Below are 24,557 nucleotides of genomic sequence, written 5' to 3' on the forward strand. Positions count from 1 at the left end.
TCTTATTCTTCCAGGCCTCATGACGTGGCTTTTACAGAGTTCCTCAATAAATCCTCCCTCTCCTGGAGCAGGGTTCCCTCCAGTCTCCTCACGGAACTAGTTCAGTTTTCCTGTGTTCTGTGAATTTAAACATTGCTCCTGAGTCATCTGGGGGAGAGTTTTCTTGCACCTCGAGGGCTCAGGATCTGCAAGGAAAGTCCCCAGTACAGAGGTCACTGAGCCCTGTGTGCTGTCTGTGCAGCCTGGGACACAGGAGCACGTAAGCCGATTCCCCCCGAGATGAGAGTTTCACAGATCCACCAGTGGAGGACCCAGGCTGCGTGGATGAAGGGTTGGTCATCAGGAGCTCCTGAATATCAGGAGCACAAAGCGGTGAAAGTCTGGGGCTGCCTCCTTTTCACTCCAGCTCAGCCACTACCCCTGAGGTTTCACCTTCCATTTAATCTCTAGGTAGCTAATTATTCATATGGGCAGCAACAGGTAGAATGTGATACACCGAAAAACACAAACACAAATAGAAATCTATGTTATATATATGGTGGGCCCTAAAAGCTCTCTCTGCTTTCTGAACAAACATCTGAACAAACATCGGAAACCACAATAGTGGAAATTTACCAGTCACAGGGATAGTTTTAGATGTACGGGTAGAGATCTATATTTATGTATGAGTATATATTATCTGTATACATATACAGATAACTAGGTTTTAATATCACATAAGATGTCGGTGTGACACACATATGTGTATGTGCAGAGATGGTGAAAGAGAGGGAGTTCAGCTGCATGGTGTAGGTTGATTACTTGACGTTGATGAGAAGCAGGCAGGTCTGGGCTGAGCTGTGTCATCAGTGAAGGTCACACTTGGAGGTGACACTGAAGCTGATTCCTCAGTAGGAAAAAGAGCCAGGAAGGAGGCGCGTGGAGACCCAGACAGGGAGCATCAGAGGCTCCAGAAAGAGCCGGTCCCAGAAAGGTCTCAGCCTGTTCTTCAGAGAGGAATGACCGCTTGTCTGTGGGGTGGAGGGGAAGGCAGAGGAGGAGGGGAGCTGAGCTTCAGGGCTTTGGTGGATTGAGACTAGGCCAGGATGAACTGCCCAGGAAAGGGCGGCCCCAGCATGTCTCTGTCTCTGTCTCTGTCTCTGTCTCTGTCTCTCTCTCCCCCCCTCTGAGAGCTGGACAGTACTGTAGGGTTTCAGGGAGTAGTGCCAGTCACTTGACTTTTTCTTAAAAGATAAGCCCTACCCCCTCCATAGCAAACGTCCAGAACAAGGGAAGTCCACATTTCTATCTGAGGTTTACCAAACCTAGGGAGTGCGTAAGATCAGGGCTGTTACAGAACTGGGTGAGAATGAAAAACAGGCGATGCTGCAAATCTACTTCGACAGAAAGGCCAGTACGAAATTAAAAACCCAAATAAAAATGTGGTGAGTGGCACAGAAGAGGAGCCGTGCACAGTCCCTGAGGTGCTGCAGGAGCAGGTGCGGGTCCCTGTGAGGCTCAGGTGTGCGCTGAGTGCTGGGGAGGCTGCCAGGGGAGACAAGGAGAGGGTCAGGTGGCACCTGAATTCTTCTCCCTCCAGGAGGGCGTCTGCTGGGGGTTGGGACCCAGAGCTCTGATTCTGAGGTGGAGACATGAGGAGGGGAGCGGGTGGAGCCTCCGTCTTCAACCCTCAGTCTAATTTCATCTCCTCCAAGGTTCACCCCTGTGTCCTCCCAGCCCTCCCTGCTCTTTACCCTGCTGGGACTTCAGGGGTGGGAGCCAGGGGTGGGAGGTCCCCGTCTATTTCTCCCCTCCCATGGGCTGGATTCTCCCCCTTCACTCCCCTGTTTTCTAGTGTCCCAGAGCTCTCCTGGGTGCAGAGCCTGAGCTGAGCCTTTGAGCTCAGAGGAGACAGGGTCAGGGCCCTCACCTGAGACCACGAGCTCCAGGAGGTCACTCGCCTGACCCTGAGGGGTTGAGGGGCTGGTCCTCAAGACCTCTGGGGTCAGGACAGGGAGGTGAGGGCTGGGGCTGCCTTGCTCCCCACATGAACCCAGCTGCTTTTCCCCAGGCTGGGCCCCAACACCTCCCTCTGCCTTGAACCCCCCACTCCTCACCAGCCCAGCCTCAGAGTCCCTGGGACACAAGCCTGTCCTTGAGGGGAGGGGAATGGGATCCTTCGGGAGACTCAGACTGCCCTGGGGGAGGCTGCGTTCCCCAAGAGGCCTCAGTGACTCACCAGGGGTGGAGCGTGGCCCTGTGGGTGGGGGGCTGGAGCCTCCAGAGGGTCCTGCAAGGAGCACAGGAGGCGGGTGAGGGGCTGGGGCCGTCCATGGAGTGCAGCCTTCCACTCCCACTCTCCTGCATCCGCCCAGTGGATCTCCGGAACCATTTCTCTGCCCACCTGGTACCTTCTGCATGCCAGGCAAGGAGAACGGGTGGCCATGCCTAGGAGAACCCCTGTTGGCCTCTCCCCTCTGAGGGCTGCGTCCCTTTTGGCTAAGCCTCCCTCACTCCATCCCAGCTGAGATCTCCGGGGGCCTGGGCCTGAGCTGAGCCTTTGAGCTCAGACAGGACAGGATCAGGGTCCTCACCTGAGACCACGAGCTCCAGGGGGTCACTGGGGACAGACAGCAGGTGGGGGTTGGAGCTGAGTGAGCTGTAGCACCTGTAGGTCCCCGCGTGGGCTGAGGTCACAGGACCCATGGGGAATTCAGCCTGGTACTTATGAGCTCGGTACTTTGATCTCAGATGCAGCGGGGGATGGGCTGCCCCCTCCTTGGTCAGAAGGAAAGTGTGGAACTGCCCCCGTGACTGACACAGCAGGGTCATGTTCTCTCCTGAGGTCACCGTGGGGCCCGGCTGCACCGAGAGGGAGACCACATCATAGAACTGTTCTGGAGAGAAGAAGGATGGGTGAGGGGCTCCCACCTTGTTCTGAGCTGATACCTCCCCAGGCCTCTCTCTGGAACCCTCAGTCTCTCTGTCTCTGTTTTCTCTGAGTCTCCCCCTCCCCCTATCCCCTGTCTCTGTCTCTCCCTCCATTGGTGCCCCCACCCCTCATCCCGGCCATCACCACCTTGGCTCCGCTGGCAGGGCCTGTGCAGAGCCTGGGTCCCTGACTGAACCCACAGGGCTCCTCACCTGAGATCAGGATGTCCAGGGGGTCACTGGGGGCCGACCACTCGGAGGAGAGGTTGTGTGCACCGTAGCATCTGTACTGGCCCCCGTGGGAGCCCCTCACAGGGCCCAGGGTGAAGTTGGCCTGGGAGAGCCCAGCCTGGGGCTGCTGGCCAGGGCGCTGGAGGAAGTCACGTTCCCCCTCCTTGTACAGAGCAAATCTGTCGTAGCCGACGTTAGAGCCACACTGGAGGGTCAGGGTCTCTCCAGGGGCCACGACAGGGCCCTGCAGGGTCAGGAGGGAGGGCTTCCTAGACACGCCTGGAGGAAAGAGGAGCCGGGACTCAGAGGGCTGGTTCCTCCCACGCCCCTTCCTTCTCCCGTCCTGGCCCTGCAGGTCTCACTGTCTCTCACTCTGAGTCTCTGACCCCAGGGCCTCCTTCTCACCCGGGGCTGTCTTGGAGTCATTTCCGAGGAGTGGGGTCTCCCTAGCCCTGGCCCCTGTGCCTGATCCTTCCTCCTCTCCCTGAGAGCCGGGACCTCACAGCAAACACACCGGTGCCTTCCGGAGTCCTCCCCTTCCAGGTGAGGGTGGCTGAGGCCTCCTCCTCCCATGTCAGAGCCTCCCCATGGGGTCTCCCTCACGCCTGCAGCCCGTCCATCCACACATCACTCTGGGTCCTTTCCAGAGTCAGTCACCAGCCAAACTCCCCAAGCCTGTCAGCTGCCCCGAAAGTGGATTAGAGAAGGCCGTGGTCCCTCACCTGAGGCCAGAATCTCCAGGGGGTCACTGGGGTGGGACCACACCTGGGGGGTGTTCCTGTAGTATCCATAGCATCTGAACGTCCACCTGTGGCTGGTGGTCACAGGGCCCACAGGGAACAGGGCCTGGAACCACCCACTGTGGAGCTGCTGTGAGTCCAGGGTCTGGGGGAGCCTGTGTTCTCCTTCCTCAATCAGAACAAAATGGTGATATCCCCGCTGTGAGCCACATCGGAGGGTCACGTTCCCTCCTGAGGCCACCACAGGGCTGGGCAGGACTGAGAGGGTGGGTTTGTTGTAGAATCCTAGGAGAGAAGGAGGCACCGTGTAAATGGGCTCCCACCTCCCGCATCATCCCCAGGGCTGGGCTGTGAGAGGGAGACGCCCCTGAGAGCCGACCCCCTTCCTGAGGGCAGAGCCTGGGGCTGGGACCCCTGAGTGTCCTCTCACCTGTCACCACCAGCTCCAGGGGGTCACTGCGCTCTGACCGGCCTTCAGGGCTGAGATAGTAACAGCGAAATCTCCCTGCATGGCGCTCTGTCATGTATGGGATGGAGAATCTGGCCTTGTTCTTGGGCTCCAGTGGTTTCTGCGCATCCCAGGGCTCTGGGCTTCCCTCTTTATCCAGTCGGTACTCCTGGGCCTCCAGGTTCCCCCGACACCAAATGGTCACGGGGCTCCCCCGGATGATCACAGAGTCTGGCTCAGCCCAGAGGGTGGGTTTGGGGAGGGGCCCTGGAAGAAATCAGAGGCTGGATCCCAAGACATCCCCACACTCAGATCCCAGCTCCCAGCCCCAGGACCCCCCATCATCGCCATCAGTCACCCAGAACTGCGGTCTCCTCCCCCAGCTGCCCATGTGTGGCCCCTGTCCCTAGTGAGGAGGAGGGACCTGGGACAGCTGGGGACACACTCACCTGCCTGCACGTGGGTCCTGGTGTCCAGACTCAGCCCTGGAAGAGAGTTCCCTGTGAGGGATTTGCCCCTGAAGCCTGAGCAGACCCTCCTCACCCTGGTGCCTCCTGAGTTTTTGAGGACTCCTGATGAACCAGGGCTTGTGTGTGGGGTGGGGTCCCTCCAAGACTCGGATCTCCCCCTCCCCATCTTGAAATCTCACCGAGGCAGAGCAGGGCTGTGAGGGTGGGGGTCATGGCGTCTCCTCCCAGCGACCCCGGGCTCTGCAGATGGATGAACCCTCGGTGCTGGCAGGACAGAGACACACACAGGGTGTGGCCGCTCGGAGGCTGGGTCCTTCTTGTCATGGGGTTGTCTCATCCTCAGCCCACAGGAAGGGGAACTGCCCTCCCCCGGAGCCTAGCTCTCATTTCCCCAGGGCTGAGGTGGGGGCGGGCACCAGGCTCTCTGCAGACATTTCAGACAGAAATGGGGTCTCCCTCCCTCCTTCAGCCCGTCCATCGGCTCAGCATTGCGGGGTCCTTACCATGGCAGTCGTCTCTCCAGCCCTGGAGATGCTTCAGGGAAGATGCAGGTCCATGCTGCAGGCAGACTCAGGTCAGCAGAGACGCACCTGACACCTGGCTGTGCAGCCCAGGCTGAGCTGCGTGTGGCAGTGAGCACAGAGGAGAAATGCAGGGTCTACCGTGGTGGCTCACGCCTGGAATCCCAGCACTTCAGGAGGCTGAGGTGGGTGATGGCTTGAGGCCAGGAGCTTCAGACCATCCTGGGCAACATACTGCGATCCTGTCTCTACAGAAAAGAAAAAAGTGAGTTGGGCATGGAAGCTCGTGCCTGTGGTCCCTGCTACTCGGGAGGCTGAGGTGGGAGGATCACTTGGGCCCAGGAGGCGGAGGCTGCAGGGAGCTGTGTCACCCCTCGGCATTCCAACCTGGGCGACACAGCAAGATCCTGTCTGAAAAGGAGAAATAGGGATAAAAGAGAAATTATATATAGGGATAAAAAAGAAATTATAAAAGGGGATAAAGAGAAATTATATGTGTATGTTTCATTGTAATCTGTAATCTGATTCTGGGGGAGGGGAGCTGATTATTAATTATTATTATTTATAATAATAATTATTTATAATAATTTATATTATTATTATTATTATTATTATTTTTTTTTTGCATAGAGTCTCATTTGTCGCCTAGGGTTAAAAGTGCAGTGGCGGGATCTCGTGCCTAACTGCAGCCCGGCCTCCCGGTTCACGCATTCTCCTGCCTCAGCCCCTCCCCGGTAGCTGGGGATCACAGGCCTCTACAACCGGGCTACCGCTGGCTAATTTTTGTATTTTTAGTAGAGACGGGGCTCACCGTGGTCTCGACCTCCTGACTCAGGATCCGGCCTCTCGGCCCCTCCCAAAGTGCTGGGATTACAGGCGGAGCCATCACACCGCCTATTATTATTAATTAATTATTAATTCCTGATTATCATCCAGGGTTTACGTGACCTTGGACATTAATGTCACTTCTGAGCCTGTTGTCATGAACCCCACTCATCACAGTGGCTGTGGGATCAGTGGTGCCCAGGACACAGGAGGCTCAGCCGTGGTGAATTTCCTGTACCCAGACCGAGGGTGGACGGGAGAGGATCCTGGGTCCAGACTCAGTTCAGGACCGAGGGTGGGACGGAGAGATCCCAGTCCAGACCAGAAGTTCAGACCGAGGGTGGACGAGAGGATCCTGGTCTTGGGGTTCCACAGTCCGGGGAGGATGACGACACTCAAGAAGAGCCGACATCGGCTCCAAATACCAAGAAATGCTCCTTGTGACACGTCTGTAATACGCAGATCACCACAGCCACAGGCACAGAAAGAGAAAGAAAAGTTCCCATCGTTGAGATGTGTCCCCTGCAATGAACAGAGTTCAGAGCTGAGTGGCCACAGGTGTCTGGGACAACCCAGGGTCATTAGGGTGGAGGTTCCCACCTCCGTGTGGGACAGAAGAGGAACCCCGGGTCCTCCCAGGCAGGGAGGGGTCAGGGCTCTGGGTGGGGCTGGAAGCTGTGGCTCCCCCTCCCCTGTGTGTGTGGACAGGTGCTGGGGGGTCTCTGCTCACTCACTGGAGTCCACGCTCACCTCTCAGCCCCTCCCCTGTGTGTGAGAAACAGATTCAATCCACGGTGCTCAGACATGGGCGTCTGCCCCACAGGTGAGTGTGAGGCTGGCGTTGGTCCCATCCCTGTTGGGCACAATCTTGAGCTGACGCTAAGTTTGGGAGAGTGGGGCAGGAGCAGCGGCAACAATCCCCTTCATCAGGCTGATGCCTGGACAGCCCTGGGAGAAACCCTTTGTGAAAGGCCAGGTGCGCGGGAGGAGAGCCGCCCCACAGGAATGACAATCATATGAGGAAAATATAGGCAGCTGGTGAAATACATTAGACAGACATTGTGAAGCTGAAAAATAGCAAATTGAATTAATATCATTGAAAAGTAATTTAATAAATATATACACCTACTATGTAGTCATAAAGTGAAAAATCTGACCGGGCGCGGTAGCTCATGCCTGTAATCCCAGCACTTTGGGAGGCCAAGGTGGGTGGATCACCTGAGGTCAGGAGTTTGAGACCTGGCCTGGCCAACATGGTGAAACCCCGTCTCTCCTAAAAATACAAAAACAATTAGCCGGGTATGGTGGTGCACATCTGTAATCCCAGCTACTCGGGAGGCTGAGGCAGGCGAATCGCTGGAACCCAGGGGGCGGAGGTTGCAGTGAGCTGAGATGGCGCCACTGCACTCCAGCCTGGGCCACACAGCAAGACTCTGTTTCAAAAAAATAAAAATAAAATAGAAAAAGTAAACAACTTCTAAAGCAATTCAAGCCCTAGAAGGGTTCAAATGAAAATGAGACCAAAGGAAGTAAATAAAAAGGAGGAGGGGATTTGTGAGAACACATTTTAAATGGTCCATTTTCAAAGCATGGACCTTCTCAGCACTGGCAGCCAGTCTGTGGATTTAACAAACCGCAGGGCTCATGCTCCCAGCAAATCACAATAAATGAACAGAATGTAGAGCGGAGGGTCAGCCCATAAAAGGGAAAAAAGTTTCGTTACTGGGAAATTACAAGTTAAGCGGGGAAGGGGACGAGGTATATAACCTTATAAGGGGGATAATGAAACTCAGGGGAAGTCTGGGAAGATTGTAACCTCATAATACTGGACCAGTGAGGAAGTGGGGGAGGGACTTGCGTGCTAGGAGATAAATTACCTGCTGTGACTGCCCCAGGTGTGCCTGCCTAGCAGACGCCCAATCTCGCAAGACCCTATTAAAAGTCTCACTTTCAGGCCGGGCGCGGTGGCTCACACCTGTAATCCCAGCACTCTGGGAGGCGAGGCAGGCAGATCACGAGGTCAGGAGATCGAGACCATCCTGGCTAACACGGTGAAACCCCTTCTCTACTAAAAAAATACAAAAAACTAGCCGGGCGAGGTGGCGGGCGCCTGTAGTCCCACCTACTCGGGAGGCTGAGGCAGGAGAATGGTGTAAACCCGGGAGGCGGAGCTTGCAGTGAGCTGAGATCCGGCCACTGCACTCCAGCCTGGGCTACAGAGCGAGACTCCGTCTCAAAAAAAAAAAAAAAAAAAAGTCTCGCTTTTGCTGTTGCCCGTGCCTCTGAGTGCATTCTTTGGGTTTTCAAGGGTGAGTGTGTTTCTCACACTGACTGTCCAGCTCCACCCCGTCCTGGGCTGTGGGTCCTTCATGGCAGTGTCTGTTCCCCTGAGCCCCAGCCCCTTCCCAGCCCCTTCCTGTTACCACTGAAACTGCAGGGCCCCCATCTGCACCCCAGGTGCACCCCCTCTTCCTCTCACTGAGGTTTTCTTCTGGATGTCAGCAGCTGGGCTGGACCTTGGGGAGGACAGAGAGTGTGGTTGGTGGGGAGTGTGGGAGTCTGGGGTCTTTGGGCAGAATTACCTCCTCTGAAGGCCTCTGTCTCTGGGCTCTGGCTCCACAGCCCCTGCAGGGTGTTGGACATCAGCCTTTTTCTGGGCTGGGTGAAGGAAGGATAGATCTCTCAGCCCTGGGAACCTTAGAGACCACGCACCCTGTACATGCGACTTGGGGAAAGAAGGGAGACTTGAGAAACACACTCATATATGTGTGTATATATATATACACCCACACATACACACACACACACACACACATATATATATATATATATATATATTTTTTTTTTTGAGACAAGGTCTCGCTCTGCCGCCCAGGCTGCACTGTCAACTTCTCAGCCTCTGAGGTTTTCGGACTTGGAAGGGCTTCCTCGCTCCTCAGCTTGCAGACGGTCTATTGTGACACCTCACCTTGTGATCGCGTGAATCAATACTCCTTAATCAACTCCCCTTTATACGTACATCTATCCCATTAGTTCTGCCCCTCTAGAGAACCCCGACTAATACATAATGTTTCTGAAATACGCAGCCCTAGAAGGAAATGAGAAATGAAACTTCCTGACACCGGCAGGGAACCTCAGGAAGCAGCAAGCTCAGAGCCGAGTGGCTGCTGGTGACTTGCAATGTCAGGGGGTCACTAAGGGGCACGTTTCTACTTCTGTATGAGACAGAGGAGAACCCCAGGGCCCTCACAGTCAGGGAGGGGTCGGGGTTTTGGGTGAAAGTGGGACGTTGTGGCTCCTCCTCCCCTGTGTTTGTGGATAGCACTGGGATATCTCTGCCCATTGACTGAGGTTCATGGTCAGCCCTGAGCTGCCTCCTCCATGTGTGTGTGATACAGATTCACTGTAGACTTGTCAGACATGAGGTTCACACCGGACCCTCCCCTGCTGGTTACAGCCCGGAGCAGACTCTCGAGACCCAGGCAGGTGGTGCCTTCCTCCCCTTTTCAAGCCTAACTCCCAGTACAGCCCTGGTAGAAACCCTCTCTGACAGATGAGATGCTGGGAGGTGTGTGTCCAAGAATGAGAAGAAAGAGGAATCATCCTAATGATAACAAGTGCTATGATTGGCTGCCTGCCATGGCTCATGCCTATTTTCCCAGCACTCTGGGAGGCCGAGGTAGACAGATCGCTGGAGCCCAGGAGTTCGAGACCAGCTGGGCAACATGGTGAAACTCCATGCATACTAAAAAGACAAAAAATAACTGGGTGTGGTGGTGCATACTTGTAGTTCCAGGTACTCCCACGATGGGAAGGCCTGCTCAGGCTCCCAGGGGGACAAATCTCTTACAGGGAACTCTCTTTCAGGGCTGAGTCGGGGCCCCAGGACCTGCACGCAGGCAGGTGACTCTGTCCCCAGCTGGGATTACAGGCATCTGCCACCACACCCAACTAATTTTTGTATTAATGGTAGAGACGGGGTTTCACCATGTTGGTCAGGCTGGTCTTGAACTCCTGACCTCAGGAGATCCTCCCGTCTTGGCCTCCCAAACTGTTGGGATTATAAGCATGAACCACCACGCCCAGCCCTTTTGCTCATGTCCTAATGGGATTTTTTCTTTTTCTTTTAACTTTTGTTTCAAGTTCAGGGATACATGTGCAGGTTTGTTATACAGGTAAACTGTGTTGTGACAGTTTGTTGTGTAGATTATTATTATTATTATTTTCTTTCTTTCTTTTTTTTTTTTTTAGAGACAGAGTCTCACTCTGTCGCCTACTCTGTCACCTAGGCTGGAGTGCAGTGGTGCGATCTCAGCTCACTGCAAGTTCTGCCTCCCGGGTTCATGCCACTCTCCCACCTCAGCCTCCCGAGTAGCTGCTGGGACTACAGGCGTTCACCACCACGCCTGGCTATTTTTTTTGTGTTTTTAGTAGAGACGGGGTTTCATCGTGTTAGCCAGGATGGTCTCCATCTCCTGACCTTGTGATCCACCCGCCTTGGTCTCCCAAAGTGCTGGGATTACAGGTATGAGCCACCGTGCCAGGCCTTTTTTTTTCAATATTTCTCCACTTTATTAAGGTTGACCACCATGATATTTATGTATCTAAGCATTTTCTGTAAGTTTTCAGTGATGTTTAGATTCTGAATTATTTTTCCAGAATTAATTTAGGCACATTGGTTTGTATTTTATAGAGAACACTTATCTTTAGGACACAGATAGGAAAAATATAATTTGCAAATATTACAAAAATGATTCCAAATCTCAGCTGACCTCTTTCCCAATTGCATCCTGTCATTTTGTCTTTAGTGACAGCAGAGACCAAAACCAACCACCTACACATCTCTGTGTGAGATTCTGGTGGCTTAGAAATCCCTGAAAGAGCAGTAAACTGTGATTATTGAAAAGGTCAGAAACACTGGCAAGTCTTAAGTGCAAAGTGTCTAACAGAAGGCCACAAGAATTGCTTTCCTAAAGGGAGCTAGGAGCTATAAATGTCATTTCGGAATGCACTGAAATAGTGTTGCCTAGTGTGAGTGCTGCACAGAAACTTCCAGTCATTTCTTCTGCATCTATTATTCTGGATAAGTTTCCACTATCATAGCAGGGGCCTGCCCTCCGGCTGCACAGGCAGCCACTAAGCCATACTGACCTCCTTCCTTCTGTAATCTGTTGGCAGCTGCTGTGACCAACCTGCAGCCAGTGGCTCCAAACGGGTGTCCCAGGGGCAGAGATCCACCCTAGTTATTAAACTTCTCCAAAGGAGGCAATCCCAACCTTCGTTTTTCTACCGGTGTAGTTTTGTGAAAACCAATCAGAATCCATGGCTCTAACGTTTGCCAAAATCTGACCCGAGACAGCTTCATGAAATTCAAAAGCATCAGTATCATTCATGGTTATTCCTGCCTGTTCTAGAACTTCTGGAGTGGCATACATAGTCCGAGTCATAGTTGGTCTTTTGGATCGTGAGACACATACATAAAATCCCTCAAATATGCCTTCGGCTTATAACCCATGGCCAGAGCTTTTTCCTCTGCCATAATCAACATTGCAGATGCGCCAGCAGTCAAGAAAGAAGAATTTCAGCTGTCACTGTGCCGTAGGGCTTGATGAATGCAGGTTTTAGTTTGGCCGTCTGCTCCAATGAGGAAGGATGGATGCCATTATCTTTGGTAATTGTATCTTTTCCTGGTACTTCGAATGGTACGTCATCAGAAAGGAATCCTTCATCCTGTGCCTTCTTGGCCAGACTGGGAGAGCACAGTGCGTCTTCATACTGTTCCAGCCAAGAAACAGCAAAGGAGGTGGCCTGTTGGTCTGCAGAGTGACCCATGGTCTCACCGGTGGAGAACTCGGCAACCGCAGGGAGCTCAGGTGCTAGGAAATTCAATCGGAATTTAGAGATTAAAGACGGTCGCCGGCCCACAGTTTTGGTTTTATTGAGAGCAAGCACCAGTTTTCTCATTTTCCTTCAATGGTGAATAGGGACATCGGACATCAGCTGGACGCCACCTGCCATGATCACATCACACTGGCCGGAAGCAATCAAGTCAACACCTGTGGTCATGACTTGGTTGGCAGAGATACAAGCCATGGTGACAATGTGAGCAGGAGTCTTGTCAGAGAAGTCAGTTCCAAGGGCAGCCTCTCTAGCCACATTGCTTGTTTTCACTTCCTGAATAACTGTGCCAAAGATGATATAATCAACTTCCTCGTGGACACTGGTCTGATGCAACAAACCCGTAAATGCTGCTCTAGCCAAATCATGTGGCGTCAGATCTTTATGTAAAGTGCCTGACAGCAAAAATGGAGTGCGAACACCATCCACCACCACAATATTCCTTATGTTGGGTTTGGCTAATGTCTTCTTCATTTTGGTCTGGACGGCTTTCAGATAAAGCTAAAAATCCAATGATCCATCCATATAGGAGCCAATCCAGAAACCAGTGTCATCTATGTGTAAGTGATCAACTGTGCTGGTCAGATTCTCTCTCTGGGGCAGCTCGCAGCTGGAGGAACAGCTCAGAGGTCTTATAACTGGAAGACAAAATTAAAAAATCTGAGGGCCTGTTTTGATGTAGTGGGAAGATTTTTTTACTTTTTTTTTTTTTGAGACAGAATTTCTCTCTGTTGCCCAGGCTGGAGTGCAGTGGTGCAATCTCGGCTCACTGCAAGCTTCACCTCCTGGATTCACGCCATTCTCCTGCCTCAGCCTCCTGAGTAGCTGGGACTACAGGTGCCCGCCACCACGCCTGGCTAATTTTTTTTTTTGTATTTTTATTAGAGACGGGGTTTCACCGTGTTAGCCAGGATGGTCTCAATCTCCTGAGCTCATGATCTGCCCATCTTGGCCTCCCAAAGTGCTGGGATTACAGGCATGAGCCACCATGCCCGGCCGTGTAGTGGGAAGAGTTTTAAAAATGTAAGTCAAGATGGTAGTCATTCTGGAAACTTAACTGATGTTCGCGCAGACTCCTACTCTGAGCAAGGTTCAGACCCAAGTGCCAAGGCTCTGACTGTTGTGCAGATTATTTTGTCACCCAGATATTAAGCCTAGTACCCATTAGTTATTTTTCTTGATCCTTTCCCTTCTTCCAACCCCCACCTTTCAATATGTCCCGCTGTGTGTTGTTCCTCTCTGTGTCCACATGTTCTCATCATTTAGCTCTCACTAATAGGTGAGAACATGAGGTATTTAGTTTTCTGTTCTTGAGTTAGTTTTCTGAGGATAATGACCTGCAGCTCCATCCACATTCCTGCAAAGGACATGATCTCATTCTTTTTTTATGGCTGCATAGTATTCCATGGTGTGTGTATATGTATGTCTGTGTGTATGTATGTATGTGTGTATATATATATACACCTCATTTTCTTGATCCTGATTGTGTATTTTCAAATAACCTGTCTTCACTAATTATTCTTCTGCTTGATCAATTCTGCTATTAAAGGCCTCTGACGCATTCTTCAGTATGTCAATTGCATTTTTTTCAGTTCTGGAATTTTTCTGCTTGATTTTTAAAAATTATTTTAATCTCTATGTTAAATTTATAAGATAGAATTCTGAATTCCTTTTCTGTTTTATCTCGAGTGTCTTTGACATTCCTCAACAAAACTGTTTTGAATTATTTGTCTGAAAGGTCAGATATTTTTGCTTCTCTAGGATTGGTCCGTGGTGCCTTATTTACCTCATTTAGTGAGGTCATGTTTTCTTTTTTTTTTTTTTTTTTTTTTTTTTTTTTTGAGGCCGGAGTCTACCGGCTCATGCATGGGCTGGAGTGCGATGCCAAGTGGCGATCTCGGCTCACTGCAGGCTCCGCCTCCGGGATCCCGCCATTCTCCTGCCTCAGCCTCCTGGTAGCTGGGACCACAGGCCCGCCACATCGGCCGGCTAATTTTCTTGGCATATTTTTTAGTAGAGACGGGGTTTCACCGTGTTAGCCAGGATGGTCTCGATCTCCTGACCTTGTGATCCGCCCGCCTCGGCCTCCCAAAGTGCTGGGATTACAGGCGTGAGCCACCGCGCCTGGCCGAGGTCATGTTTTTCTTGATGGTGTTGATGTTAGTAAATGTTCTTCATTGTCTGGGCTTTGAAGAGTTATATGTTTATTGTGGTTTTCATTATCTGTGCTTATTTGTAGTAATCCTTCTTGAAAAGGCTTTTCAGATATTTGAAAGAACTTGATTGTTCAGCCTAAAAGCTCCTCCAGTTGATAAACAACTTTAGCAACGTTGCAGGATACAAAATCTATGTACAAATTCACTAGCATTTCAATACACCAAGAACAGCCAAACTGAGGGCCAAATAAGAAAGGCAATCCCATTCACAAGTGTCACACACACACAAAATAAAATACTAGGAATACAGCTAACTGGGGAGATGAAAGATCTCTACAATGGAAATTATAAAACACTCCTTAAAGAAATCAGAGGAGACACAAACAAACGGAAAAACATCCCATACTCAAGGATCAGAAGAATCAATATCATTAAGATGACTATCCTGCCCAAAGTAATGTACAGATTCAATGCCATTCCCCTCAAACTACCAACAACATTCTTCACAGAAGTAGAGAAAACTATTATAAAATTCATATGGAACCAAAAATGAGCCTGAATAGCCAAGGCAATCCGAAGCAAAAAGAAAAAAGCTGGGGGCATCACATTACCCGACTTCAAACTATACTACCAGGCTACAGTAACCAAAACGGCATGGCACCGGTACACAAGCAGGCATATAGACCAACGGAACAGAATAGGGTGCCCAGAAATAAGGCCACACATCTATGACCATCTGATCTGTGACAAAGCTGACAAAAACAAGCAATGGGGAAAAGACTCCCTATTCAATAAATGATGCTGGGATAACTGGTTAGCCATATGCAGAAGATTGCAACTGGACTCCTTCCTTATACCATACACAAAAATTAATTCAAGACAGATTAAAGACTTAAATGTAAAGCTCAAAACCATAAATCCCTAGAAGACAATCCAGGCAATACTATCCTGGACATAGGAATGGGCAAATATTCCATGACAAAGACACCAAAAACAATCACAACAAATGCACAAATTCACCAGTGGGATCTAAGTAAACTTAGGAGCTCCTGCACAGTTGTCTGTATCAACAGAGTGAACAGACAACCTACAGAATGGGAAAACGTATTTATAAACTACGCATCTGACAAAGGTCTAATATCCAGCATCTATAAGGAACTTAAGCAAATTTACAAGAGAAAAACAAACAACCCCCTTAAAATGTGGGCAAAGTACACAAACACACACTTTTCAAAAGAAGACATACATGTTCCAACAAGCATACAGAAAAAACCTCAACATCATTGATCATTAGAGAAATGCAAATCAAAACCACAATGAGATACCATCTTTCACCAGTCAGAATAGCTATTATTAAAAAGTCAAAAAATAACAGATGCTGGTGGGATTGCACAGAAAAGAGAACACTTATACACCATTGGTGAGAGTGTAAATTAGTTCAACCATTGTGGAAAGCAGTATGGCGATTCCTCAAAGAGCTATCAGCAGAACTACCCTTCAACCCAGCAATCCCAATTCGGAGTATATACTCAGATGAATATAAATCATTTTACCATAAAGACACATGGACGCAAATGGTCATTCCAACACCATTCACAATAGCAAAGACATCGAATCAACCCAAATGCCCATCAATGACAGACTGGATAAAGAAAACGTGGCACATATGCACTATGGAATACTATGCAGCCATAAAAATGAATGAGAGCATGTCCTTTGCGGGGGCAGGATGGAGCTGGAGGCCATCATCCTTGGGACACTAATGCAGGAACAGAAAACCAAATACTGCATGTTCTCACTTATAAGTGGGAGCTAAAGGATATGAACACATGGACACATAGAGGGGAACAACAGACACTGGGGTGCATTTGCGGGTGAAGGGAGAAATGAGGGAGAGGATCAGGAAAACAGCCTAGTAATCCCACCACTTTGGGAGACCGTGGAGGGTGGATCACAAGGTCAGGAGTTCAAGACCAGCCAGGCCAAGATGGTGAAACCCCATCTCTACTAAAAATACAAAAATTAGCCAGGTGTGGTGGTGGGCACCTGTAGTCCCAGTTACTTGGGAGGCTGAGGCAGGAGAATGGCGTGAACCTGGGAGGTGGGGCTTGCAGTAAGTGGAGATTGCACCACTGCACTCCAGCCTGGTGACAGAGCGAGACTCCATCTCAAAAAAAATTAAAAAAAAAGCCACACACAAAAAAACAAAACAAATCCCCTTGACACAAGTTTATCTATCTAACAAACCTGCACATGTATCCCTGTACTTAAAAGTGAAAAAAATAAAGGCAATATGTGTCAGATTTGTGGTGCTGTCTGCTGTTTCGCCCCCATATGGAAATGTGTGCCTGACCCCTGCTTTTTTCCTTGCTTATTGTGGCTAGGATTTGTGAATGTAATTACCATTCTCAAGAATGAGTTTTTTGGCTTCATTGAGTTTTCACGTAGTTGTTTTGTCCTCATTAGTAACTCCTCTTGTTATTTTTGTCCACTTCCTCACACCTTCATTTGGAATAATTTGTCGTTCTTTTTCTAAATTCTATCATTGCCAAGGTCATTAATTACGTAGGTTTTATTCTTTTCTAATTCATTCACTCATTTGTAGTTTTCCGATTTCATCATTTAATGTGTAATATTTACATTATCATTCAATTTATACCAATCTCTAATTTCTGTTTTAGTTTTCTCAGCTCATTGATTTATTAAGAAGTCTGTGGCTTTATTTCAAAAATGCAAGGATATTAGTCATCTTTAACTGCAGAATTGAGTGAGTCCCAAAGTTCCCAGGATATCCTCGTGGTCTCTGTTAGGGGTCCAGGCTGGCTGGGGTTCATTGGTGTCCACTGGTGGCAGCTCCCGTGCCTTCTGGAGTCCCTGAGTCTCCTTCTGTTGAGTGTAAGATCTGGGTCCCCCATGGGCTAGTGGATGGCCAGAGTCTCAAAAGACTCTGGGCTCAGCTGGAGGTTCCCCTTCCTGGGATGGAGGAGGCTCAGTTGCCTCCCGTCTGAGGGTCAAGCTCTGCAGCTGGGCGTAGGTCACATCCTGGGGGTCTTCAGATGCAGCAGCCTGCAGTGGGGGAGAGTGAGAGGGAAGGAGCGTGGTGGGGTGGGGGAGGCCTGGGGGCCTGGAGAGGAAAGGACCAGCCTGAGTGTCCATCTGCCTGTCCTCTTCCACCTGTGTGTCCTTTGTGTCCAGGAATTCCTCGGACAGTGGGGAGGGAGGGGAGGCCATTTCTCTCCTAGGTCTGGAGTGTTTCACCCGGGCATATGTCACTGCCTGGGGGTCTTCATCGTGTGGTCTCTGCTGGAGAAAGACACTGGTGGGGGGTGTCCTTGAGTCCCCCTGCCCCCCTGGAGTCAATTTTCCTCACTGTTCCCAGGGTGATCCGATTACACCCCTTTCCTGATGGAATCTCAGGGATGCCCTAAGGCCGTGGAGGGTCTGGCCGCTCCCTCCCTGTGGTTCTGGCCTCTCCTCCTCACTCTGACCTTGCCCATTTGGCTGAAGCCTCACGCCCACCTTCCTGCAAGAGCTTGCTGCTGCCTCAGGACCTTTGCACGGCTGTTTCCTCTGCCTGCAGGGGCTCGTCCATTAGAGGATCCTGTGGCCCCCTCCGTCCAGGCTTCTCAGATGACAGCTGAGCAGAGAGCCCTCGCCTTACATTCAGACTGGCCCCACTGCCCCACACTCTGCCCTTTCCCTGGTTTATGTTTCTTACAGCACGCTGCACTCCTGCACATGGTGCATGTAGTTGCATTTTGTCTCCCACCACGAGGTGAGCTCGGGAGGCGGGGGTGGCTTTGCTCCCTGCTGTGTCTGCAGCTCCCACAGGGAGCCTGATCCACAGTGAGCTCCTGGGAACACTCGCTGGATGAATGAATGAAGGGAGCCCAGGGGACCGGGGTGGTTCATCTATTCCTCATCCTCCTGAGGCCTGGGGGGCGCTCTAACCACCAGACCGCCAAACAGAGGAGGAGGAGCGGGAAGGGGACCCAGGAGGAGGCCCGCGAAGTCCCAGGACAGCAGGAGAGAGTGAGGTCACAGCAGGCGGGAGGCAGCGTGCTGGACAAAGAGGGGTCCACTGCGATGATGCTGAGAACCGGGTGAAGAGGACAGAGAAGTCCTGCAGGATTAGATCTGGCACCAGGAGGCCTTTGGTGCCCGGAACAGGGGCGGGGTCTCACCCGACTGTCCAGCTCCACCCTGTCCTCAGGCTGTGTGTCCTTCACGGCAGCATCTGCTGGGCCAGAGCAAGGGGTTCGTCTCCTGGGAAGGTTCCCTGAGAGCTCTGAGTCCTGCTGGCCCCTACCGAGCTCCCACTAGAGTGGCCGAGATCCAGGGAGCAACTGTGATGTCCCCGAGGTCATCCCACCCAACCCCGAGGTGTGGGTTCAGACCACCTTCCCCTTGGCCCCAGACCCTTCCCAGCCTGTGCTCATGCCCCCATTGCTACAGAAACTTTGGAGCCCCCTTGCCCACCCCAGGTGCCCCCCTTTTCTTGTCACTCACTGAGAATTTCCTCCTGGGCGTCAGCAACTGGGCTGGCCCTGGGGGAGGACACGGGAGTGTGAGGGGCAGTGAGGGGGCTGTGCGGGCGGATGGGAGTCTGGGGTCTTCAGGCAGAATTACCTCCTCCGCAGGACCTGGCCCTTGGGCTCTGGCTCCGCAGCCCCTGCAGGACGGTAGAAATGGGCTGGGCAGAGATGGACAGAGTGTCAGGCTTGGGAGAATTCGAACCAGCTGCCCTGTACACACAACTTGAGCAGAAAGAAAGAAACCTGGAGGCCCACTGGCCCTGAGGTTTTAAATACATCATAAATTTAAAGTAAAATCAGAAGAATCAAGCACTGCCACGCATGCTCACATTTATTCTCTTCTTTCTCGATGTTTCACCTGGGAATTTCTGGAGCAGTTTTTCTAAGCTGAGTTTCCTGTGTGTTTGGGTTCCCTTTAGCTGGTGCCCTGAGCCCACCCTCAGTCAGCCCACGGGTCACCCCATTCCCTACTCACCCGATGTCCTGTGTTTGCTCTGATGCCGATGTCGGAGGAGAAGGAAGAGGAGGAGGAAGAGCAGCAGGATGAAGGCCACTGAGACCCCGGTCACAACCCCCAGGTGCCTTCCCAGACCTTGAGCGTGATGACGTCAGGAATGGGTATGACGTCATTGATGTGAGCACCTACTGTGTGCAGGCGCGAGCTAGGTCTTTCCTTCATGAGCTCCAACCCTCACAGCAGTCGTGCAACATGGGATTGCCAACCCCCCAATTCACAGAGGAGCAAACTGAGGCTCAGAGAGGGGAATCGCCTGCCCCAGGCCCCCCAGCCTGGAAGAAGCAGGTCTGGGAAGGGAACCCGGGACCTTGTGTTTTCCCCAGTTGTTCTCCTGCTGCCCTACCAGGTGGACACCCGCTTCCTGCTCTGGGTCTCTTCATCTGACAGGAGAGGCCTGTGCTAGTGTCTCCATCTGGGGCTGGTGTCCTCCTTACCACCCTCCCTTCCCCAGCACAGCAGGACCTGGGGGAAGGAGTGGGCTGTGCAGGACGGACCCTGCATTGCTCTCACCCCCAGCTCAGCCAGGTCCGCTTCCCGCTCTGCCGAGTTCCCACACTCCCATGCAGCACCTGTCTGGATAGAGGCTCTGTGTGTATCTGGGAAGGGCCGAGGGTAGCAGGAGGGCTGTGTCCCTGCTGAACTGTGTACAGGGCCAGATCCCGAGATTTCACTTACGCCTCGTAGCGGTTCTACGAGCTGGATGGGACTGAGTCCGTTTACAACTGCTGAACCTGACTTGGAGTAGAAAATTGACCTGCCTGGGGCCCCACGGTGGGATGCAGCCGAGCTGGGAAGTGAACCCGGGAGTCTGACCTGCAGCCCTTGTTCCCAGCACCAGAGCCGAGCCCCGGAGATGCAGGGAAAGAGCCTGAATGCCCCAAACCATGGCCCTGCTCCCCTCCTCCACTCCAGGTCTCCGTCACTGCTGCAGGTGGGACAGGACAGGCCCCTGAAGAATCCCACCTGTGCAGGCCTCTCTCCTTTACACTTGGAGAAACTGAGGCCCAGGCAGGGGAAGGGCTTGTGCATGTCACCACCTCCAGAGGAGCCTGAACCTAGGACAGAACCCACCCCTGCCTCCCCAGGACCCCGTCCACCTCCCACTCAGAGCCCCCACTCACCACTCTGGGGGTCCGACCCCGTGGGGGTGAGGGGCTGGTCCTCAGGGCCTGCTGGGTCAGGATGGGAAGGTGAGGGCTGGGGCGGCCTTGTTCCCCACGTCAGCCCGGCTGCTCCTCCCCCAGGCTGGGCCCCAACACCTCCCTCTGCCTCGACCCCCCGCCCCTCACCGGCCCAGCCTCAGAGCCCCTGGGAGCCTGTGGCCCCTCCTGTGGCTCTGCCCGGCTCCCTGGAGGGAAGCTCGTGCTTGAGTCTTTGAGGGGAATGGGATCCTCCGGGAGACTCAGGGCTGCCCTGGGGGAGGCCGTGCTCCCTCTGAGCCCAGATCTCAGCGACTCACCAGGTGTGGGGGTGGAGCCTGTGGGTGGGGGGCCGGGGTCCCCAGAGGGTCCTGGGAATAAGCACAGGCAGGGAGTGAGGAGCTTTGGTGCTGCAGTCCCCTCCTCCACTGAGACCCCTCCCTCCACCTGCTCTGTGGCTTCTCCGGAACTTCCTTCTGCTTACCTTTCACCTTTTGTGTCCCAGGAGATGGGGCCAAGGGTGGGCATGCCTGGGGTGCCCCCACTGTCCTCCTCCCCTCTGAGGGGTGAGTCCCCCTCTGGCTGAGCCTCCCATCACGACCCCCCCAACCCCGACTCCATCCCAGCCCAGAGCTCTCCTGGGGGCAGGGTCCGAGCTGAGCCTTTGAGCTCGGACAGAACAGGGTCAGGGTCCTCACCTGAGACCACGAGCTCCAGGGGGTAACTAGGGCTTGACAGCAGGTAGGGGTAGGACCTGACTGCGCTGTAGCATCGGTAGGTTCCACCCTGGGCTGAGGTCACAGGACCCATGGGGAATTCAGCCTGGTATGTATAAGACTGGTACTTTGACTTTAGACGCAGCGGGGGATGGGCCGCACCCTCCTTGGTCAAAAGTAAAGTGTCTATGTTGTGCCATGATTGACACAACAGGGTCACGTTCTCTCCTGAGGCCACCGTGGGGCCCGGCCGCACTGAGACGGAGGGTGTGTCACGGATCAGTTCTGGAGAGAAGAAGGATGGGTGAGGGGCTGCCCCACCTTATTCTGAGCTGAGACCTCCCCAGGCCTCTCCAGGAGCCTGTGTCTCTGTTTTCTCTGAGTCTCCCCCTCCCCACCCATCCCATCTCTGTCTGTCTCTCCCTCCCTTGGGACGCCCCCACCCCTCATCCCGGCCATCACTAACTGGATTCCCCGGCAGGGCCTGTGCAGAGCCTGGGTCCCTGACTGAACCCGCTGGGCTCCTCACCTGCGATCAGGATGTCCAGGGGGTCACTGGGGGCCGACCACTTAGGGGAGAGGTTGTGTCCACCGTAGCATCTGTACTGGCCCCCGTGGGAGCGGCTCACAGGGCTCAGGGTGAAGTTGGCCTGGGAGAGCCCAGCCTGGGGTTGCTGGCCAGGGCGCTGGAGGAGGACATGTCCCCCCTCCTGGTACAGAGCGAATCTGTCGTAGCCGACATCAGAGCGACACTGCAGGGTCAAGCTGCCTCCACGGGCCACCACAGGGCCCTGCGGGGCCAGGAGGGAGGGCTTCCTAGACACGCCTGGAGGGAAAGACGGGTTGGGACTCCGAGGGCTGGTTCCTCCTCTGCCCCTTCCTTCTCCCGTCCTCGCCCTGCAGCTCTCACTGTCTCTCACGCTCTGTGTCTCGGATCCCAGGGGCTCCTTCTCACCGGGTCTGTCTTGGAGAAATTCCAGACCACTAGTGTCTCCCTGGCTCCTGGCCACTGTCTGTCTGGTCTGTCCTCTCCTCACAGGGGGACAGGAAATTGCAGCAGATACACCCAGTGCCTTCCTGAGTTGACCCCTTTGCAGGTGAGGGTGACTCAGGCTCCTCTTTCCCTATCGAGCCTCCCCATGGGGTCTTCCTCACAGCTTCAGCCCATCCATCAGCACATCCTCCTGGGGTCCTGGCCATGATCAGTCATCAACCAAACTCCCAACAACCTATCTGGCTCCCCAGAATTATATAAAGAAGCCTGGTGGCCTTTTCACCTGGGACCAGAATCTCCAGGGGGTCGCTGGGGTTCGACCACGCCTGAGGGTTTTTCCTGTAGTAGTAATAGCATCTGAACCTCCACCTGGAGCTGGGGGTCACGGGACCCACAGGGAACAGGGCTTGGGATGGCCCTTTGGGGAGGTTCTGTGAATACAGGGTCCTGGGGAGCTTCTGTTCTTCCTCAACAAGAACAAACGTGAGAAATCCGTTCCGTATATCACACTGGAGGGTCACATTCCCTCCTGAGGCCACCACAGGGCTGGGCAGGGCTAAGAGAGTGGGCTCTGCATAGAATCCTAGGAGAGAAGGAGGCACCGTGTTAAATGGGACTCACATCTCCCGCATCATCCCCAGGGCTGGGCTGTGAGAGGGAGACGCTCCTGAGAGCCGACCCCCTTCCTGAGGACAGAGCCTGGGGCTGGGACCCCTGAGTGTCCTCTCACCTGTCACCACCAGCTCCAGGGGGTCACTGGGCTCTGACCAGCCTGCAGGGGTCTCAAAGTAGCAGCGGTATTGCCCTGCAGTGCTGTACGCCACGGAGCGAATGTGGAACTTGGCCTTGGCTCCAGGCTCCAGTGGGTTCTGTCTCCCCCAGGTCCACTGGAGTCCCTCCTGATCCAAACGGTACTGCTGAGTCTCCAGGGGCCCCTGACACCAGAGGGTCACGGGGCTCCCCCTTATGATCACAGAGCCTGGCTCAGCCCAGAGGGTGGGTTTGAGGGGGGTGCCTAGAATGGAATCAGAGGCTGGATCCCAAGACATCCTCATCCCTCAGATACTAGCTCCCAGCCCCAGGACCCTCCAGATGTCCCCATCAGTCAGCCCAGAACAGCAGTCTCCACCCCCAGCTGCCCGGGGTTGGGCCCTTGTCCCCAGTGAGAAGGAGGGACCTGGGAGAGCTGGGGACAGACTCACCTGCCTGCACGTGGGTCCTGGGGCCCAGACTCAACCCTGGAAGAGAGTTCCCTGTGAGAGATTTGCCCCCTGAAGCCTCAGGAGTTCCTCTCCTCCCTCAGAGCCTCTGATAGACCAGATTCTCTGACAGACCAGAGTCTGGCTTTAGACTGAGTTCCCTCCAAGACTGGGGCCTTCCTTTCCCCTCTTCAAACCTCACCGAGGCACATCAGGACTGGGAGGGTGAGGGTCATGGCGTCAGCTCCCACTGGACTCAGCTGTGCAGGCGGATGAGACCACAGTGCCTGGCGGGACACAAAAACACGCAGAGTGTGGACTGGAGGCTGGGTTCTCCCTGTCACAAGGCTGTCCCATCCGCAACAGGAAGGGGAACCGCCCTCCCCAAGAGCCTGGCTCTCATTTCCCCAGGGATGGGGCTGGGGTGACCTCCAGGCTCTCCGCAGACATTTCAGACAGAAATGGGGTCGCCCTGAGCCCTAGCCACTGTCTAGTGACCTATGCTCAGCTCACCAAGGGCTGGGGCAGAGCAGCAAAACCCGCTTCTCTGGGAATGAACCCCTGAATCCTTCCTGCCTCCTCAGTGCCCCTTTGTCCTTGGCCGTCCCCCTGTACCTCCAATCACGTTCAAGGTTTTCAGGACAATTACTCAGGTTTGTCATCTGACTCAGGGGGTGGAGGAGGGAGCTGAATTTTATTCCCACTTCTGCTGATTATGTGACCTTAGACAGTAAAGTGGCTTTTGCTTGAGCCTTGTTTATTTGGAGCTTGTGGTCATGACCTCAGCTTCTCAGAGTGGACATGGGGGTCAGTGGTGCCTGGGACATGGGAGGGGGCTCAGCCATGGTGAATTTCCAGACCAGGTTAGGACAAGAGTGGTTGGGGTGTGAGAGGATCCTGGCGTTGAGCTCCGTAGTTGAGGAGGATGTTTGATGCCCCCACTCAAGGGCCCACATCTGCTCCAAATACCAAGAAACGCTCCTTATAATATGTTTGAAGTTCCCGGCACGGTGGCCCACCCCTGGAATCTGAGCGCCTAGGGAGGCTGAGGATGGAGGATCCCTTGAGCTCAGAAGTTCAAGACCAACCTGGGGAACGTAGTGAGACCCCGTGTCTGCCTATAATAAAAAAGAAATAATCAGGTGTGTTTGTGCACGACTGCAGTCCCAGCTACTTGGGAGACGGAGGTGGGAAGATTGCCTGAGCCTGGGTGGTCCACGCTGCAGTGAGGTACGATCATAGCACTGCACTCCAGCCT

General features: G+C 53.2%; 1 protein-coding gene and 1 pseudogene across 1 annotated transcript; both read right to left on the minus strand.

Annotated features, from left to right (window-relative positions):
• Positions 1 to 515: 515 nt before the first annotated feature.
• LOC101004814 lies at positions 516 to 23,761 on the minus strand. The gene is made up of 25 exons (XM_031660374.1): positions 23,502 to 23,761; positions 23,303 to 23,338; positions 22,831 to 23,115; positions 22,384 to 22,683; positions 21,636 to 21,932; positions 21,089 to 21,391; positions 20,711 to 20,761; positions 20,373 to 20,423; positions 19,210 to 19,326; positions 18,829 to 18,892; positions 18,709 to 18,746; positions 18,384 to 18,436; positions 17,344 to 17,502; positions 17,140 to 17,265; positions 12,157 to 12,544; positions 11,738 to 12,021; positions 6,481 to 6,667; positions 4,979 to 5,134; positions 4,779 to 4,814; positions 4,312 to 4,596; positions 3,864 to 4,166; positions 3,124 to 3,420; positions 2,574 to 2,876; positions 1,910 to 2,269; positions 516 to 1,010 (listed from the first exon to the last, which is right to left on the minus strand). Exons 1-25 carry the CDS (start codon positions 23,533 to 23,535, stop codon positions 856 to 858), a joined length of 4,668 nt encoding a protein of 1,555 aa, XP_031516234.1. The 5' UTR covers positions 23,536 to 23,761; the 3' UTR covers positions 516 to 855.
• Positions 11,092 to 12,670, minus strand: LOC101001531 (annotated as a pseudogene).
• Positions 23,762 to 24,557: the final 796 nt, after the last annotated feature.

Source organism: Papio anubis, chromosome 20, assembly GCF_008728515.1.
Source record: "Papio anubis isolate 15944 chromosome 20, Panubis1.0, whole genome shotgun sequence".
NCBI lineage: Eukaryota > Metazoa > Chordata > Mammalia > Primates > Cercopithecidae > Papio > Papio anubis.